The sequence below is a fragment of the Zeus faber genome (genome assembly GCF_960531495.2).
Source record: "Zeus faber genome assembly, chromosome: 17".
Classification (NCBI taxonomy): Eukaryota; Metazoa; Chordata; class Actinopteri; order Zeiformes; family Zeidae; genus Zeus; species Zeus faber.
The window spans coordinates 25,455,825-25,475,815 of NC_137204.1; the positions used below are offsets into that span (position 1 = coordinate 25,455,825).

Here is a 19,991-nt window from a genome sequence, read left to right on the forward strand (position 1 = left end):
CGCAAACTAACATAACTTTGTGCGGGACGGCGCCGGGAGGCGAACCCCGCGCAGCGCCGCGGTGTGAGACCCGCCTCCGGAACTTTATCCCCCGGTATACCCGCGGTCCGGCGCGACACCGGAGTAGCCCCCGCGGCCGAGCGCTCGGCGCGCCGCCGCCTGACCTCTTTACGCGCGGGAGCCGCGGCGCGGAGAGCTCCGCGGCCCCACACGGCGACGGAGGGAGGGAGACGGTGCGGGCAGCGCCGGCCCAGCGCGGGGCAGGCTCGGCTCCGAGTGAGTGACCCACGGTGCGCGCCGCGGGAAGGGAGCGAGTTGGCCAATAAAATCCCATAATAATAATAATAATAATAATGTGAATTATAAGGGGCGCGCGTGTCCCCTGCGGGATTAATTTGCGTGTATTTGAGGTTGCGCCTTTTCGGAAGTTGAGCACCCTGCGCCGTGGTGGTTTATTCAGTTTTATCTTTCTATATCTGACATTATTATTATGATTATTATTATTATTATTATTATTATCAGACAGATATAAAGGTTGATCGTTTATTCGTGGTCAGAGGGAGATCGCGGCGTCCCGGCAGCTCCCATCGAAACCATATCGTCGCATGGAACCAAGAATTTAAAGACACTGGCAAAACGCAACGAAGTTAAAACGAGTAGGACGTCACAACTCATTTTCCGATTCCATTAGATTTGATGCCGCTCCGTGTCATGGCTCATTGACGTATTGGCTCCCACAACATGTCGTAGCGCTCCAACCGCGCGCCGCGTGCTGAGTGAAGCCGCCCGCGTCACACCCCCGCCCGCCCGCCGCCGCCCGCGCGATGAGCGGCGCGGACCTGGAGCGCGCGTCGCTCAGCTCGTCCGCCAACTCGGTGGCCTCGAGCAGCGCCCGCGCGCTCTCCGCCAACGTCAAGAAGCTGCACCACGCGCTCACGCTGCTGCTCAGCGAGCCGGAGCGCGAGCGCTTCGTGCACTGCCTCAACGTGTACCACGCCAAGCGCAACGTGTACGACCTGGTGCAGACGCTCCACGTCATCCTGGACGCGCCCAGCAAGCGGCAGCTGCTGCCCATGCTGCGGCTGGTCATCCCGCGCTCCGACCAGCTGCTGTTCGACCAGTACACCTCGGAGGGACTCTACCTCAAGGCGGACGGGTGGGCCAACGGCACGCCTGACCCGCCCCCGCCGCCGCCGCCGCCGCTGCTCCCGCCGCCGGCGGACTCACTCGGCGGTCTGACCCCGTCGCCGGGTGGCCTCTCCCCGAACCGCCCGCCGGAGGCCGCCCAGCCCCGGGCGGGCGCCCTGGCCCTGCACGGGTCGCCGGACAGCTTCAGCACCAGCAGCGAGGGGACGGCGACGCCCCTGCCCCTGGTGCCGCTGCTGGGCAGGAACTTCGTGCACGAGCCCCCCGGGGAGCTGCGCCGGGTCTCCATGAAGCGGCACAAGAGCAACGAGGGCCTGGGGTTCAGCATCCGCGGCGGGTCGGAGCACGGCGTGGGGATTTACGTGTCGCTGGTGGAGCCCGGGTCGCTGGCCGAGAAGGAAGGCCTCCGCATCGGCGACCAGATCATGAAGGTCAACGACAAGGTGTTCGAGAAGGTGACCCACGCCGACGCGGTCAAGGTGAGTTGCTGTTGCAGTTGGGAGGAAGTTTTCTTTTGGGGGGGGGGGCTTGTTTTTTGAGGGCGGTGGGGTGTTGTGTGGCCGTGGGTTGGGGGGTGGGGGGTGTTTGTACCACGTCGTGAAGCACGAGGAAGTTGTTGGTTTGGATTTTGGTGTCGGGACCAATTTGTGTCTTTAAAGGCTGGAGACTAGTTTTTACATGGATGCACAAAACGGTGCAAATGAGGCGTCGGCGTGTGAACTTCCAGATGACTGACGGCCATTAACACTGCAACATGAGTTATTTTCACAGGGCAATAGGGGTTAAAGCATAATGCTTCTTAAGATATGTCCAGGGAATGGGAAACGTCAACTTTACTTGGGCACGCAACATTTTAAAACACAAATACTAGAACAAAACAACTAGATTCAAAGGGCAACTCTTTTGGAAATCAGGGAGAAGAAAGAAGCACGTTCACTGAAGGAGTCAATTGAAATGCTCCCAATTTTTATTTCATCTTATTTATCTTGCGGTCGCACGATCATAGACATACAGTATATACACGGAGGCTGCAGTCCTGAGTCCTTCGGCCGGTCGCTGCGAGGCATCAGCGCCGCCGCCATCGCCTTGGAGCGGGCCGAGCCGGCCCCCGCAAACAAGTGCAAGCCAACGTGGGGAGCTGCGGTTTTTCTGGATAAAGAGCACGACAACATTTCCATTTCTCCACCGATTTCACGGAGTCTTTTTTTATTCAAGTGTTTATGCTCCCTTAGTGCTCCACCGTCCCCCATTCTCACTAATGGCCGACGCACTTCCTGTGACGCACTGCCGCAAATCGATAATTTTCCCGGGGATTCGAAGCCGGACGCAGCCCGTACTGCATGGTGATACGGAGGCTTACAGATGGTGTCATTATTCTATAGCCATTACACTGTGCAGTCAACGTCAACTCCATAATGGGAAGTAAAAGCTAAAACGTTGTGGTGACGGAGCCGCTTCCTTCACACGCCATCCGAGTGGTGTTTCCAGGGCCGTCAGACGCAGAGACACAGGCAGAGATGTTGAAAACACACCCGTTTACTGCAGAGGGGTGACAGATGGAACAAGCTGGGGGCAGGTAGACACATGTCCTGACAGCGTCTCCTCCCCGTGTGTGGGTGTGGGGATGGGTGTTTTACCCGCCGCCCGTTGATTGCTCTGACGGGCAACAGGTGTACAGCCGCCCTGGTCCCGGGCCCGATTGCCTAGACCCGAGACAGGTGTGGCTGCTTGAACCACAGCACGGTTGTCTATTGCTCCTTTAAAGCTTTGTAGCTGCACTACTTTGGGATGTCCTTTTACTCTTAACAGTCAGGAGAAATCATCATTTAACAGCCATTTTTGGAAAATAAATACTCCCTGAGGAGGGTGGAGACCTCAAGCCGCCCTAATGTTCAACCCAAAGTTACGCCCTTTTTACGCCCAGTTTTTCGAGTGGTAAGTTGCTTATTTTCTTGTTTTGACCTCATCATATTATGTAGATACAGTTCATATATTTTTCATTCATCATAATATGATAGTTGGACAGGGTTGAAATGGCCGGTTTCGTTTATCACAGATGTCGCGCACGCACACACACACACACACACACACACACACACACACACACACACACACACACACACACGATCGACGCCCTTGAGCAGACCCAATTTCACCTAATTGTTATTTGTGATGATGAGTTCAAGCCCTGTGTGGATCCCCGTCCACCCCGACCCTTAAATCTCCGTTGTATAATCAGCTGCTTGTAGAAATTAATTATGTACTTGGCCTTGGTGTCTGAAACTCACCCCAACCACGATAACAAACCCCGGAGGAATTACTTTTGTTGTTCACGGCGTTGGCTTTGATGGATGATTTGTAGGCTTATAGCTACGAGCAATGAGTTGTAGCACCATCGTGTAACCTGGCGGTTCCCAATTCTATTTCCCTCAGGGATCCCTCGGCAAGACTTGGCTCGTGCTGGGGACCCCCCCCCCCCCCCCTTCCAAAAACAGAAAACAGTTGTACACATTTTATCAGCCTATAATCAGCCTATAATATTAGTCATTTGGTGTAATATTTTCTTTGGCGAGGTTGGGCAGAGATATTTTGTAGAGAAAAATGTATAGAAAATATAAAACTTTTTTTTTTCCCCTGTGGACCCCATGCAATTCCTTTGAGGGCCCCCTAGGAGGCCGCGAACCCCCGTGGGTTAATATTAACCTAAATCTTGCTGACAAAAAAAGCAAAAAAATCTCACATTGAATATAAATAATATATATAAATATCAAAATATGAAGGTAAAATGTTAAAATACTATAAACAAATATGATAAATGAAAAAAAAACTCTCTCTCGCTGTCGACCCCGTGTTATTCTTTTGAGGGTCCCCGACGGGGGCCCTTGGACCACAGTTTGGGAACCCTCCCTGGTGGTGTAACCTACACTCCGAGCACTACCTGGAAACCTGTTCTGGTAATGGGACACCTTGGGGGGCAGGTGGTAGCCATACGGTGGGAGGAGGACGGCCCTCCGGCTGCAGACCCCCGAAACCTAGACGCCCCCCTCCCGGTCGATAGTTTAAGTCCCGTTATGGAGTCTGGAGCCTATTAGCAAATGAGGCGGCAAAACGAGGACAGTTGATTTGTGGACAGTACACATTCATTAGAGGAACCTTGTGGGGACCTTGGTTTTATGAGGCCGCACGAACTGTCCGCGGAAGAAATTCATCTTGGAATTTCACGCACGCTCGCACGCGGGCACGCGCCCACACGCCGGCCCACCCTTCACGTGGCTTTATGTTGATAAACACGCGTTTGCTAGGGAATACAAATTTATTGGAGCAACTTGGATCTGCTTCAAATTGCTGCTCGTGTATTCACTACGGGGCTTCTCTATTAAAAAAAACAAAAAACAACAACGTGCCCCTTCCATTCTCCTTAAGTTGAGAAAACAACAAAAAATGACAGGTCCAAGCAATAAAAAGCATTGTTTTCCATTGTTCCAAATGGCTGATGAATGATATTTATTATTATTATTATTATTACATGTACATTTTTTTAAATCATGTCTCCATCATTTGCATGTTGCACGTGGAGCCTTGGGATTAATATTTTGAGATTTAGAAAATACCGAAATATTTTTTGTGATCTTATCTAACAGAAATCACTATATATGTGTGTGTGTGTGTGTGTATATATATATATATATATATATATATATATATATATATATATATATATATATATATATATATGTGTATATATGAATATATACTGTATGTATATGCAAATGCCCATATTGATGTGCTGTATCCTTGAATGAACAGAAAAGGGTTATTTGAAATGAAGTTATTTAGAAAAGATAAATACGTTTTTACACTAAATGTGTACAGGTGAAATACACAAAAATATGTTTACATACTTGTTCAATCATCCAAATTTTTTGAACTTCTTTCACAATATTTGAAGTAAGGAGAGCTTTTTTTTATTTGCTTCCTTCCTTCCTTTCCTTCCTCCCTTTCCTTCTTTCTTTCTTCCTGTCTGTCTCTGTGTCCTCCTCTCTCTCTCTCTCTCTCTCTCTCTCTCTCTCTCTCTCTCTCGCTCGCTCTCTCTCCCATCTCATCCTTGGATCTGGACTTGGCCTCAGTCCGTGCCAAGGTGAAGCCACCCAGTCAGCATTCAAGCCTTTTTTCTTCTTCCATTCTCTCTCTCTCTCTCTCTCTCTCGTTCGTTTTCATCTTTTTTTTTTTTGTTGTTTTTTTTTTGAGATGATGTTTTTCGGGGCCTGAGGAGCAGGAGATGTGATGGGATGAGAAATAGAGACATAAATCATCCCATTTGCGGAGACGCGGCCACACCGGCGATGAGACACGGAGTGCGTTGTGGGTAAAACCCCGTCTGTTGAGCCCTTTAATCTGATGGGTTTGTCATAGAGAGTAGGGAGGAGGGAAGGGAAGCAGGGAGGAAAGGAAGGAAGGAAGAAGGGAGAAAGATGGGAAGAAAGATATGAAGGAAGGAAGAAGGGAGAATGATAGGAAGGAAGGAACGAAGGAACGAAGAAAGAAGGGAGTAGGATAGGAAGAAAGAAGGGAGTAGGATAGGAAGGAAGAAGGGAGAAAGATAGGAAGGAAGGAAGGGAGAAAGATAGGAAGAAAAGAAGGGAGAAAGATAGGAAGGAAGAAAGAAGGGAGAAAGATAGGAAGGAACGAAGGAAGGAAGGAAGGAAGAACGGAGAAAGATAGGAAGGAAGAAAGGGGTAAGATAGGAAGGAAGGAAGGAAGGAAGGAAGAAGGGAGAAAGATATGAAGGAAGGAAGATAGGAAGGAAGGAAGGAAGGAAGCAAGAAGGGAGAAAGATAGGAAGGAAGATAGGAAGATAGAAGGAAGAAAGATAGGAAGGAAGAAGGGAGAAAGATAAGAAGGAAGGAAGGAAGGAAGGAGGAAACCAAACAGTGGAAGGATTAATAGGAGCTAGGAGATATGGAATAGGATACTGAGATGGGACCTAGGAGGTAGGAGATATGGAATAGGATACTGAGATGGAACCTAGGAGGTAGGAGGAATGGAATAGGATACTGTGATGGAACCTAGGAGCTAGGAGATGTGGAATAGGAGATGAGGACATGATGAGAGACAGGTGAGTTGTTGTCAACTCTAAGGGAGAGCAACTGCAATTAGGAGTTTGGCATCCACTTAATCTCTGTGTGTGTGTGTGTGTGTGTGTGTGTGTGTGTGTGTGTGTGTGTGTGTGTGTGTGTGTGTGTGTGTGTGTGTGTGTGTGTGTGTGTGTGTGTGTGTGTGTGTGTGTGTGTGTGTGTGTGTGTGTGTGTGTGTGTGTGTTTCATTCACCCTAAGCAGTCTCTGGAGACCCAATCCCGAACTGTTTGAACTTCAGCCGCCAGGGCCCTTCAGCCCTCACCATGATTAGTGTGTAATCAGAAAGCGACCGAACCGTAGGGTTTACCTATTGGGGATTTTCCCGGTGTGTGTGTGTGTGTGTGTGTGTGTGTGTGTTTCAGGTTCACTCCTAAGCTCTCTGGAGATCCAAACCCAAACATCTGAACTTTGCCCACGAGGTCACTTTAGCCTTCCCACGACCGGCGTGTAACCAGAAAGGGACAAGGCCGTAGGGTTTTCCTTTTGTGGGGTGTGTGTGTGTTTCTGTGTGTTTCTGTGTGTGTGTGTTTCTGTGTGTTTCTGTGTGTGTGTGTGTGTGTGTCTGTGTGTGTGTGTGTGTGTGTGTGTCTGTAAGTGTGTGTGCGCGCGCGCGTACGACTGGTGCGTCTCAGCAATTATCCCAAAGCATCATAGCGTGGGTCCCTCGGGTGATATCCAGACACAGAATGGCAGGCAGCAACACGAAGGTGGTGTGCAGCCTGGAGGCAGCTCAGAGGTGGAGGCCCACGCGGGGCGGAGGTCGGCGGCGCGGAGCCGTGGACGGAGTGGGGGAGGAACCCTGGGGGCGGGAAGGTGGGGGGCAGGGGGGTGATGAATGATTCAAGGTTCCATCCTGGCAGGGATCCCCCCCGTGGGTGTGTGTGTGTGTGTGTGTGTGTGTGTGTGTGTGTGTGTGTGTGTGTGTGTGTGTGTGTGTGTGTGTGTGTGTGTGTGTGTGTGTGTGTGTGTGTGTGTGTGTGTGTGTGTGTGTGTGTGTGTGTTGCAGTGTCTTTGACACACACACACACACACACACACACACACACACACACACACACACACACACACACACACACACACGCAGTTAATTACCAGGTGAAATATTAAAGTGCTTTAATTAAGAGGGAGGATCAGTCTGACTGTGGAGCGTACACGTGAGTGATGGAGCGGGGAGTTTTTACCCCCATCCTTATATGGGGAGGGAGGAGGGAGGGATGGAGATAGGGAGGGAGGAAAGGAGGAATGATGGTATGGAAGAGGGAGGAGAGGAAAGGTAGAATGATAGAAAGGGAGGAGTGCTGACGGAGGGGAAGGGAGCATGAGAGGGAGGGAGGAAGGAAGGAAAAAAAAAAATGGAGGAAGTGATGAGGAACAGGCGGGAAGGGGAGGGAGGAAGGAATGAGAGGAAGCGGGGGAGGAAGGAAGAAGGGGAAATGCCGTGGCCTCAGTAAAAGAGGAAGAGGAATCTGCTCATTCAGACATGTCATGGCACCGGATGGGAAACGATGAAAACCAGCGCATGACGCGTGGGAATCCGTTTCATGTGCCGACGGTTTGGGGACGGGGAGTCTCCATTTGCATTTCCACAATAACAAGAGATGTGTGGCGGCGTGCCGGGGAAAGGTTAGGGATCCATCCTTTGGTCGGAGCGGCCTCTAACGAGCCAGTGAGGGATTTGGAGGCTTCAACAATATTTCGCAAAGATCCAAAAACTTACCGCGGTGGGCCCCCCCCCCCGCCCCCATGTTTTTCAAAGGTTCAGGAATGGACGAAAGGTCTCCAAAAGAAAGAATAAAAAAATTTTAAAATTAATCTCCTTCATCCCCGACCCCCGACACGGGGTCAGGGTTTTCAGAAAACAGGCTATCGGCATGTACCGCGACGCTTCCGGTCCAAGTCGTCCATGCGCGGGAAGGAAATGAGGCGGCAGAGTGGGTTCACCGGGGCTGACCTTTAGGTGGTAATCTGTAAGGTTTTCTTGTCAAAAAAACCTCATATTTAGTTTGTTTAGGAGACAGCCATTCAGTGCGTTTGAGTCATGCACGTCCTCCTCTGCCGTCGTCCGCTGTTGGCGGCGGGGTCCGCCGCCTTTCTCCGGCAAGAATGCAAAGGTCAGGAAGGCACAGAAATACAGTAAATGGATAAAATATCCCGACCACCTCACTTGTTCAAGAAAAAAAAACCAAACCCAAATCGACCGGAAGAAGATCTGAAAAGGCGATATTATGGATTTCAGACTATGATCAAAAAGCCCATGAACTGGTTGTAACTCTGGGGCAACATTTAGTCCGTCAGAGCACCACACAATCACATATCGCTGATATGATTTACGCTGATTGGGTTTTCTAACGCTCTAGATTTGTGGATAATTTAATTTGAGCCCGCTCTGAATTGAAATGTCACCATGACTTTATGTCCCATTTGTCTTGCTCTCGGTCGCTGAGGTGCAAAATCAATCTGCAAGAATGCAAAGGAGGTGCGGTTCCAGTTTATGCCATTTGCATTGCATAAAGTGTGGGAGCTTTAAAATGGTGTTGTTTCGAACCAAACACTGCATTCAATGCCCCGGTATTAGTGGTCGACCGATATAGGTTTTTCCATTGCCGGTGCCGATATTTAGAGAGTGGGGTTTGCCGATATATATTATGCAAATATCATGTTTCATGTTATCAAATGAGACACAAAGTTGCTGAACTAAAATTAACATTTAACACTCATGTTATTGTCTGCATTTAAATAAAAAATTCAGGAACTAAATAAATGTCCACAGTTATGCCAAAAAAAAAACCCTTATGAATGAAAAATAAATCATTATAAACGATAAGAAAAATAATAATAAAGGACGTCATATTAAAGTCTGGTGGGGAGGAAGAAAGTCTCCGCAAGGTGCAGCGGTGCTATCTGTAGGAGGAAAAAAAACAAACTCCAAATCTCTGAGTTAGGTTTACCTTTCGCCTCAGATGCGAGCGCCACTCCTGCTGTTTTCTTTCCAAACCGGTCACGGACGCTCTGCAGTGGCCATCTTCAATGAGTAACACCCTAACAAACCGAAGCGCCTGAGACGAGTGAAAGCAGGAAGTGAGAGGAGGCCGGGCTGTGTGGGCACTGCAGCGGTGTGTGTGTGTGTGTGTGTGTGTGTGTGTGTGTGTGTGTGTGTGTGTGTGTGTGTGTGTGTGTGTGTGTGTGTGTGTGTGTGTGTGTGTGTGTGTGTGTGTGTGTGTGTGTGGGGCTCGCCGTCAGAGACTAGACCGAGTGAGGACACAGCTGCCACCTGCCCAATTAATAGGCTGACCGATTAATCGGTCTACCACTACCTGTTATTATTTGTATTCTTAGTAATTATGATAACAGTAACAATAACATTTTATTATTGTTATTATTATTATTATTATTATTATTATTATTATTATTATTATCATGGGCCAGATTAGGATAGGGTTGAAGTAGTGAGGAAAAGTTTATCATTTTTTCCGGGGAGTCGGCTCCTTACGAGTGATTCAGTAAACAAGGAGTTGTTCAATTTGTCTCTTCGCTCATTTGATTCAATTGGTTCGGCCCAGAATTCCGAATTAATGAATCCTCAGGAGAAGCATTGAGACAGAAAAATATACGGGCTATATGAACAATATAAATACATTTAGAAGTTTGGCTTTTTTTTGGGGATTCAGCTCTTTAAAAGTAACTTGGTGTTAAAAAAATAGTTGTTCAATTTGACCCAGACTGCGAGCTGTGATGCACTGTGTGTCCTGACACCTTCTGTCACGGCAGCTTTCACTTTTTCACCAATTTGTGCTGCAGTAGCTCTTCTGTGGGATCAGACCAGACGGGTTGGACTTCGCTCCCCACGTGCATCAATGAGCCTCGGGCGTCCATGACTCTGTCGCCGGTTCACCGGTTGTCCTTCCTTGGACCACTTTTGGTAGCTACTAACCACTGCATACCTGGAAAGACCCACAGGACCTGTCGTCTTGGAGATGCTCTCACCCAGTCATCTAGCATCACAATGTGGTCCTTGTCAAAGTGGCTCAGATCCTTATGCTTGACCATTTTTCCTGCTTCCAACACATCAACTTCAAGAACTGACTGTTCACTTGCTGCCTAATATATCCCACCCCTTGACAGGTGCCACTGGAACAACTCGAAGATGAGGAAGGTTATTCGCTTGACCTGTCAGTGGTTTTAATGTTGAGGCCGAACAGTATGTACAATATAAATAAAAGAAGTTCGGCTCTTTTTGGAGATTTCGGCTCTTTACGACCGATTCCTTTTTTGACTCAGACGTTTAGTTAGTTTGTTTCGGCTCTGAATCCTGAATGGAATCCTCACGAGAAGCATTGAGACAGAAAAATACAAGCGATTGAGAGCCTCGTCACCATAGCCATCGCCCTCAACACTTAAAAAAATAGAAAACCCCAAATGTTCCAGCAGTGGTTGATTCGGGATCTTTGATCAGATCACGTGCGCTCCGACCTCTCGTGGAGGAATTCACGGTTGAACAGAAATCGGCACGACGGTGCGACAGAGGCGTCCGCCCCCGGAATAGCAACGAAGCATTTGCAAAGCTCCGCTGTTATCTGTGGATTCACCTGTCTCACCATGACAGGTACCAGGGATCCTGAGTGGGCCGCCGCGAGCGTGCACGCCCACACACACGCCCATGCCCCCCCCACACACACACACACACACGCACACATAACACACAAATCTCTCTCTCTCTCTCTCTCTCTCACACACAAAAAAAGTTAAAGATACAATCCCCTAAGTCACCCGATATACACACACACACACATATACTACAGTACATGCAAATCCATACTGCCAACACTGACCTATGTACTCAAACTGAAAGACAAACACACACACACACACACACACACACACACACGCACGCATGCATGCACGCACGCACACACAAGATGCAATCACCTAAATCACCCTTTATACATACACACAGACATATACTACAGTACACACAAATCCATGCTGCCAATACTGACCTATGAACTCGAACTAAAAACGAGAACACACACACACATACACACACACACACGCACACGTGCGCGCATGGAAAAAAGTGAAAGACGCAGTCACCTAAATCACCCCATATATACACACACATATACTACAGTACACACAAATCCATGCTGCCAATACTGACGTATGTAATCAATCTGACAGACACACACACACACACACACACACACACACACACACACACACACAGCCGGCTTCGAGTGAGCGTGAAGAGTCGTTCATGAGATAGTCGCTTCAAAGCGGGCGCTGAGTGACAGATGACAGAAATGGGACGCTAATCCAACGGAACGGTAATCACTGGAGTCGCTTTTCAAGGCTCTACGGACGATTCAGTGATGCACACGTACATCACATCCTCCATGGCTACGATGGAGAGAACAGACAGACAGAAGTGTACAATATAAGAGCTGATGAGGTCGTCCAAAGTATGGATACTTAGACACCTTTTCAATAGCATGTGTTTAAAACGATACCCACCAGCACCAACGCTATAAAAAAAACCAAACATCCATGATCAGATGTTCATGCCAAGGCAGCACAGATGAAACGACAAGTGAGGAAACCAACTGGTCCTCAATCTGTGGCAGTCCTCTAAAGAAAATAGTGGGAGTGACAAATTATCCATATCGGAATATATCGCGATACTTACTCTTGCGATACGATATCAATACGCTGGCGCAAAATATGGATGTTTTTGTAAAAAATTGGTGGCACTCTAAACTGGCTGTTTTACGGCACGCGTTGCCCCCATGAGCTGTATTTAAGAAATAGATTGTATAGCCTATTTTTCTGTTACCATGCTACAAACTTTAAACGTTTATGGGATTATTATGCTCCTTTTCAGTAAGCGATTTTATGGTTTCTGAGGTCCCCAAAACATGTTTTTGAAATTGATTTGTTGAAAATAACACTCAGATTATGCATTCTAGCCATAGTGACATGCCTCTAAATCCATCCTGTCCCAGGACGTTCTGGGTGGGTGGATCCTCCCTGCTGAGGCCCCTAGTTCTCTGAGCCAATGGGGTTTGAGCTTTACTTCCGGGTTCCGTTGTATTTACTCAGTCAACCTTCACCGATTTGACCTCGTCAGAGCACCAAAATCAGTTTCTGAACAAATTCGAAGCGAGAAATAATCAATCCAGTTGCTGAATCTATACTCATATTAGATCTACAAGGCCTCATTCAAAAGTTTGTTCCAACTTTCGTTGACGTTCTTCAAGCTTGTGGGAGACACTGGCACTGCACACGGGAAATTTTTTGTGTCACGTAAACGTAGAAAATGAATACATCTACAGTAAAAACACAGTATTTTTATTGGTTATGTTTGGAAAAAACGCACAGTGCCGCAGTCTTCCGGCATCCTTTTTTTTTTTTTTTTGAAAGAAACACACAGCAGAATTATTTTTTAAATACTTACATTTCCATCATCTTCAGTTTATTCACGCACAATTGCTTATTAATTCCTCCTTCTTTCAAAAGATTTGTGCTGCTCTGTGCAGCCAACAGAGCAGTGACCGGCAGTGCTTGTTATGATCAGTGTTATTTCTTCAGCCGTGGGTGGAGTAACTCAGATGGTGGGGGTGGTTCTAATTCTACTGAGGCCTGACATGACATTGATCAGGGCTGCATATCTGAACAGCTTGTTTCACCACATGTATTCTGGATTAGACAGCTCACAAAAAACTGACCTGGTTGTCTTATTTCACAGTTTGTGTGTTGTTAGTTCCATCAGAGACCCACTTGTATATGCACTGAAAAATTAGTTTTTCATAATAATTATAATATTTCTTAATTATACCATCAAACCTTATTATGGATTTTCTCTCATGTATCATGACACTGAAGTCCATAACAGAGTCAGGGGTCTAGAACCCGAGCGATCTATCGGTTTGGCCGATACATCAGCAATTATTTGACTTTTTTGACCACGTCGGGATTGGTAGTTATGCAGTCGATGTGTCCAGATTTTTTAATTAGTATAATAAACAAAAAAACATCATTCACGTAACATAATGTTTGTTTATCCTGTACTTGTCTGTTTTGCACTACTTTTAAGTAACTCACCAAAATAAGGGTTGGGGTTAGGGTTAGGAGTCTAACTTAGGAGTTAGGAGAGTCTAACTAGGCATTATAAATCCATCCATGTTTGTTTACACTCACGTTAAGACACGGACACGATTTTCCAAACAGGAAGCGATGCTGCGTTCATGGGAAACTCAGAAAACAAATTTGTTCTGGAAGTGATGATTGAGCGCGAAAAAAAAAAAAAATAATAATAATAATAATACCATTTACCTTTTTTGAAGCTATCAAAAAATTATTTGTATGTTTATCCTTATTTATTTGTTCTCTTAAGAGTAAAATGTTTTCAAACATAGAAACTTTAATAAAATATATGTTTTTCAATTCGATTTTAAAATTTTGCACTTTCGGACAAAATATCGGCAAAACATTGGTAATTGTTATCAGAGCCTAAAATCTGGGATCGGTCGGGCTGTACATGGGACATGCAGCCCAGTTGCTTAGGCTGTTGTGGCCTAAACACTGACAACAGGGCAGAGAGTCTGCGGGGGCTCTGGAGGAGATGATTGAAGATAGATGGGAGGTGGACATGCCCAAAATGGCAGCTATAACAGCAGACAATGCCTCGAACAATATGAAGGCGTTTCAGGAGGACTACACATGGGATCCCATGTTTTGGACATAGGTATTAACCCGGTGTCTGCAGCACTATCTAGGCTACGCAAGACGGTGTCCAGAGAGACCTTACTCTACCAGATCATAAACTGATCCACTTTGAACCCACACGCTGGAATTCATTTATGACATGATGGAGCGCTTCCTCAAAAAGCAGCAAGCTGTTCTGGCGCTTTCCTGGCAAAGGACAGAAATAAATGGCACCTCATGCCAAAAGAACGAGATATCACCATTCTCGAAACACGAGATGTTCTTGCCCCACTGAGCACTTTCACCGATGCGCTCAGTGGGGAAAAACACACCACACACTCTCCTCTGTTTTGCCCCTGATGTGGAAGATTTTTTTCATGTCTGAAACATGAGAGTGATAGCGTCCTGGCAAAGGTGATGAAGGACAAGATACAAAGTGCTTTCAGGCAGCGGTATGAGCACCTGCATTTACAGCATTGTGGCAGATCCGCCTGCCACACCCCACCCGAGTGGTGTTTTCAGGGCCCTCCTTTCTTTCTTTCGTATGACATCATACGTCCAGTACACTATCGAGTAGCCGCTTCATCGTCGCCAGGTCCCCTTCGAAGAGGCAAGCTTCAGACGGTAGACTGTGGTAGTTGCATCCTTTGATAATGTGGTCCGCTGTTTGCTCAGGCTCCCCACATTCGCAGGCAGCACTGTCAGAGAGACCCCATTTTTCCACGGAGGACTTGAAGCGACCCACACCTGTTCGCAGCCGGTTGAGTGTTGTCCATTGTCGGCGTGGCAGCTTTTCACCCTTGACTCCTCCACCTGGGTCCCAGATGTGGCAGTGGAGTCGCGAAGGCTCCCACTCCCACTCGACTGTCCAGGCCCTTCTTGACTGTCCCTCTGGAGCCACTTGCAGTAACCTCTGTACCTCAGGCACAGGCAGAGATGTTGCAAACACACCAGTTCATTGTAGAGGGTGGACAGATGGAACAAGCCGGGAGCAGATGGAACTTTGCCATGACAGAGGCTATCTTGTGTGTGTGGTTTACCGGTTGCTCGTTGAGTGCTCTGACGAGCAACAGGCGCACAGCCGCCCTTATCACGGGCCCAATTACCTAGACCCAGGACAGGTGTGGCTGCTTAAACCACACCACCCTCCACACCACAAACGTTGTAATGTTCTTAACACTGCCACCTTCCTCCATCCCAGTTTCAAGGACAGTTTTGTCAAGCGGGAAAAAGAGCTCAGGCAAGGTCCTCTGGATCAGACTCAGAGAGACATTGCCCAGGAGGAAGGAGGACCCCAGCAGCCTCAGCCAACACAGTTATGGGAAGCTCCTGAGCAAGGGGCCAAGAAAACCAGGACTGATTTTGAAGAGCCTGCTGTCAAATATTCAAGAGGAGAAAAAGGATGAGCAAGGAGAGGACCCATCTGCCAGTGCAGAGCACGGCCCGAAAGAGAAACTTTCCAGTGAGTTACTGGTATACGGCAAAATGCCAGAACTCGGTGCAGAGGAGGATCCACTTAATTGGTGGAAAGCGCATGAAGAGACGCTCCTTTGCCTTTCAGAGTTTGCCAGAAGATATTTGTGCATTTCTGCTTCAAGCTGTACATCTCAGCGGGTCTTCAGTGCCTCTGGCTTCATCCGCAGCCCAAGACGGTCAAGACTGACCCAGGACAACCTTGACATGCTGGGGTTCCTTGTCAAAGAACCCCAGCATCGCCAAAAAAAAAAAAAAGCTAAAGTCGTCCAACTGAAGCAAAAACCTTGGATACTTCATGCACGCCTGAACAACCGGAGTTTTGTACAATCATTTACATTTTTGTTCACAATGGTGTTCTTGTTTTATTTTATTTATCCTTCATTGCAGGGGAAACCCACTGGGACCACTGTGCCGTGTTTACAAGTGAAGCAACATTAGAGGAAAAAAAGAAATAATGCAACAATGAAAGCAATAATAATGACTTAAAAATGATAGACCTTCTGTACAAGGTAGGGAAAACATTTAAGAATAGTAATAATAATGTTAATTACTGTTATTACCATTATTATAAACATTATTACAAATGTGTTGCTATGTGTTCAGTGATTTTTTTATTTTCTGTACCAGCATTGTGTGCAGGTTGTTAATAATAATAAAAAATAGAAAATAATCCCATTTTGTGTGCCTAGGATTTTTATTTTCTTTTTGCCTAGCTATCGAAAGAGGCATTGAGTTAAAAAAAATGTTATACTCGTATCGTTCTGGTATAGCGACTCCCAGCCAAGTAGCGATGAAACAATTGTACAAACGAGTCGTTCAATTTGACGCCGACTTTTCCTTTAGTTTGATTCAGTTGGTTTGGCTCTGAGTTCTGAATGGAATCCTCACAACAATCATTGATTAGTGTTGCGGTGATGAAAAGTTGGCTATCTTTTGAGACTGGGCTCTTTTACGAGCAAATTCTGTCTCTTTTTCCGACTGGTGGTTTAATTTGTTTTATTGAGTTGGTGTCACAAGAGTAATAAGAAGAGCCTTTTGGCAGCGGGGAAACTCCAAACTCCAGAGTCATTTGCAAGATTTGTTCTTGTCATTTGCAATTACAGCGTCTCAGTGTTGGCTCTGTGTTTTGGGTTTGAGACGCTTTATTTTTGGTGTGGGAAAACCAAAGTTAGAATGAAAAACCTTGGGCACAATTCCATATTTTACGGATAAGCGGAGCGTTTCATTTGCATATCACGTTTGAATTAGAATTTGTCAGCACTGACATCATGGACACAATTGGTCCTTATTTTGGGACCTGCAGACGCTTGGCCTGGGCAATCACTGGACCGGGCCCCGAATGGTGAGGGGTGACACCAATTTTAATTTGGGTTGTCGACAGAGCAGCATTTCTTCGACCCCTTACACAAGCCCGTCAGTTCTTTCTGAGGCGCTACGACCAAATTCACGGTGAATTTTGCGCAATTTCACCGAGCTAAACGCCGAACAATAACAGATTTCACCGATTTTAAAATGAAAAAAGGCGACGTCTCACCGCGACGCTTAAGTGCTTTAATGTTTACGTCCGACAAGCTTAACGCGCACTCTGCAGCGCTGAAATCATTCCATATACAATTGCCCCAAAAGGATGCCAGAGCTGTGGGCGGGCAAGACCGCCCAACATCGACGGGAATGAGAGCCGCCGTTGCATCGCCGTGGAAACGCAAGGCGTAATGTCGGCGTGGCGCGGCGGCACCTCGCATCTGTTTTTTTTTAATGTATTTTTCTTTTTTTTTTTTAAATGACCAATTACGCGGGAGGAGGCCGATTTCACGCTCCGTGAATTTGGTCGGGCCCCGGCCGTTTGTATCTGTATCGTATTGGTCTAATTTTCTTTATTGCTCAGCTGACTGTTTTCCTTCTCGCGGTCCGTCGGGGGGTAATTGGCTGGCGCTACAAGACGATCAAGCCGCTTTTGGGCCCGACCCCCCTCCCCCGCCTCCCTGTGAAGATTCTGATCAAAGTCTTTTTAATCATTTTTTTTTTTTGGTGATTCTCAGGACGATTGCGCCAGATTTTTCCCGCGGTGCGAGGTGTTTCTTCTCCGCCCTCGACCTGCTCCGGACGTCCGCGCCGCAGCGTGTGCAGTCCATGTTCACGCCGTCTCGCACGATTTCGCTTTTGGGTCTTCGCTTTTGGAAAAATAGTGCCAAAAAACGAGCAAAGCTGCTTCTTCTTGCCCGTCTAGATCTTCTTCAGTTTGTTGACTCAAAAGTCACGTTTGATCACGCGGGATTTGCGAGATTTCCTGTTTTGAGAGTCGGGACTCTGGGGTAATCTCGCGCAGCCACACCTCCGCGTTAAATCTCACGTGGTTTGTGGAATCCGTTACAAGATGAAAAATGAAGTTGATTTTGTTTCTTTACATGTGGGGTCTCTCTGTCTCTCTGGTTTCTCGGTGGGACGGTGGCGCAGTGCATTGCACTGCTGCCTCACAGCAAGAAGGTCCTGGGGCGCCGTTGGCACCATGCTCCGGGTTATCTCCCAATTGTGGGCCTTTCTGTGTGGAGTTTGCATGTTCTCCCCGTGCTCACACGGGGTTTCCTCCATCTAACATCAGCAAGGACACATGCACAGGACCAAAAACATGCACACTTCATCGTCTGACCAGCGAGGGACAGATGGAACCAGGTCCCCGGGCGCGTCGTTGAATGCTGCCCACTGCTCCTGGCTGCACCGCCGGAGGAAGATCAAGCCAGGATGGGTCAAATGCAGAGGCCACATTTCACCGGCCACCATCCAAAGCCCGTGTGTGTGTGTTGCAGTGTGGCGTGTCGCGTGACGAATAAAGATTCTTCTTCTTGTAGTGTGGGTTGGCCTTAAGAAAGCTACCTGGCCGGTTATTCCGGCTATAAGACCAAGCACCTCAGAGCTCACATTGAATGGCTGCTTCTCATACAGCACTAGCTCAATAAATATGGGATGAATATCAAATGTGGGATTATTTTATTTTATTTATTTATTTTTCTTTTTCACCCCAAAAATAATCTTCCGGATTACCACTTTAAACTTCCCGTTAATCACTGGTCACGTCAGAAAGTGACGAGTGTTTGTGTCTGTACTGACTGTTTTGTTTTTCTTTGAGACGGACCGAGCTGTGGAGCCCACAGTTATTATTATTTTTATCCATTGATTTGTTTGCGAGTTGGACGCTGCCTGGACGTTTTAGACACGCCCTCCATTATCCAGAATGCACAGAGGAAAATGGGAAATATTGCACGGGGGGGGATTGGATTCAACTCGATTTGTCTCCAGAAATGGATAAAGTGACAACTGGAAGAATAAAAAGAGCCAGTAAAATAAATCGGGGAGTGAAATCGGTTTTCAAATTGTATCAATAGATTGGAGATACTGTAGGTAGGAGGATAGGTAGTGTGTGTATTTATTTTTGACTTGTTTCCATGCAGTGTCTCAGGTTAGTGTTGTGCTGCTTATGGGAGTTGCTCCAGATGTCCTTTTTATTCCTGGAGCCACCAGGGGAGAAACCTGATACCGGGGAGCCGTCTCACCTGTCTGACACACACACACACACACACACACACACACACACACACACACACACACACACACACACACACACACACACACACACACACACACACACACACACACACACACACGCACGCACTTTGATCCTCTCACACCGTCTGTCGACTGTTTCGGTGCGTCAGGCTGACGACTAATAAGCGCACAATGGGCCCCAATGCAAAGCAGCAATGAAGTGAATACAATAAAAATTAAATAAACCTAATAAACTCAATAAAACCTATCATTAAACTCCATCCTGGGTTGAGCTGTCTGCCTGTTTGTCTGTCTGTCTGTCTGTCTTTATCTGTCTGTCTGTCTGTCTTTGTTGGGATCTGAATGTCAACCTGTCGATTTATCAAAATGTAAATTGATCGATCAGTCGGTTGATTAATCGGTCAAAATGGACTTTATCTATCTATCTAGGTGTGTGTGTGTGTGTGTTTGTGTGTGTTTGTGTGTGTGTGTGTGTGTGTGTATGTGTGTGTGTGTGTGTGTGAAGACTCATCTTGATATCCTGATATGAGACGAGATATCACCTGGAATTTTGGATTTGGTAATCTTGTGACAGAACATAGCTTTATATATACATACAAAGTTAAATATTGTCTTAAAGGAGCGTTCCATTAAGATAATGTGATATTTGGAACGTCGCAGACTGTTCTGGTTGTTCGTTAATATCCACATTAATAACTGATGGTTCCTCTGATGGTGTGCCAAAATCCTCTGAAATATCCTCTATCTCGCTCGCTCGCTCGCTCGCTCTCTCTGCCTCTCTCTGGTTTTCTCTCTCCCCCGCTCTCTTTGATGGCGCTGATCATCATGCAGTGTGTGAGCTGCCCGTATGGCAACACAAAAGCTGCTATTGTCTTAATAAAAAGGGACAATTATCAGCTGCACCAGCAAACTGGTGCAACACCCACACATCTGCACACAACAGGCATGCACACACACACTACACGTGCGCA

The 19,991-nt window shown here is 47.0% G+C and overlaps 1 protein-coding gene across 1 annotated transcript in view; it reads left to right on the forward strand.

Moving 5' to 3' along the window:
- Positions 1 to 824: 824 nt before the first annotated feature.
- whrna (whirlin a) overlaps positions 825 to 19,991 on the forward strand; it is a gene marked incomplete at both ends in the record, with an annotated part of 163,313 nt that continues 144,146 nt past the window's right edge. Inside the window, one exon of the mRNA XM_080017523.1 lies at positions 825 to 1,625. Coding sequence (XP_079873649.1) covers positions 825 to 1,625 — 801 coding nt within the window. The remainder of the gene's footprint in view (positions 1,626 to 19,991) is intronic.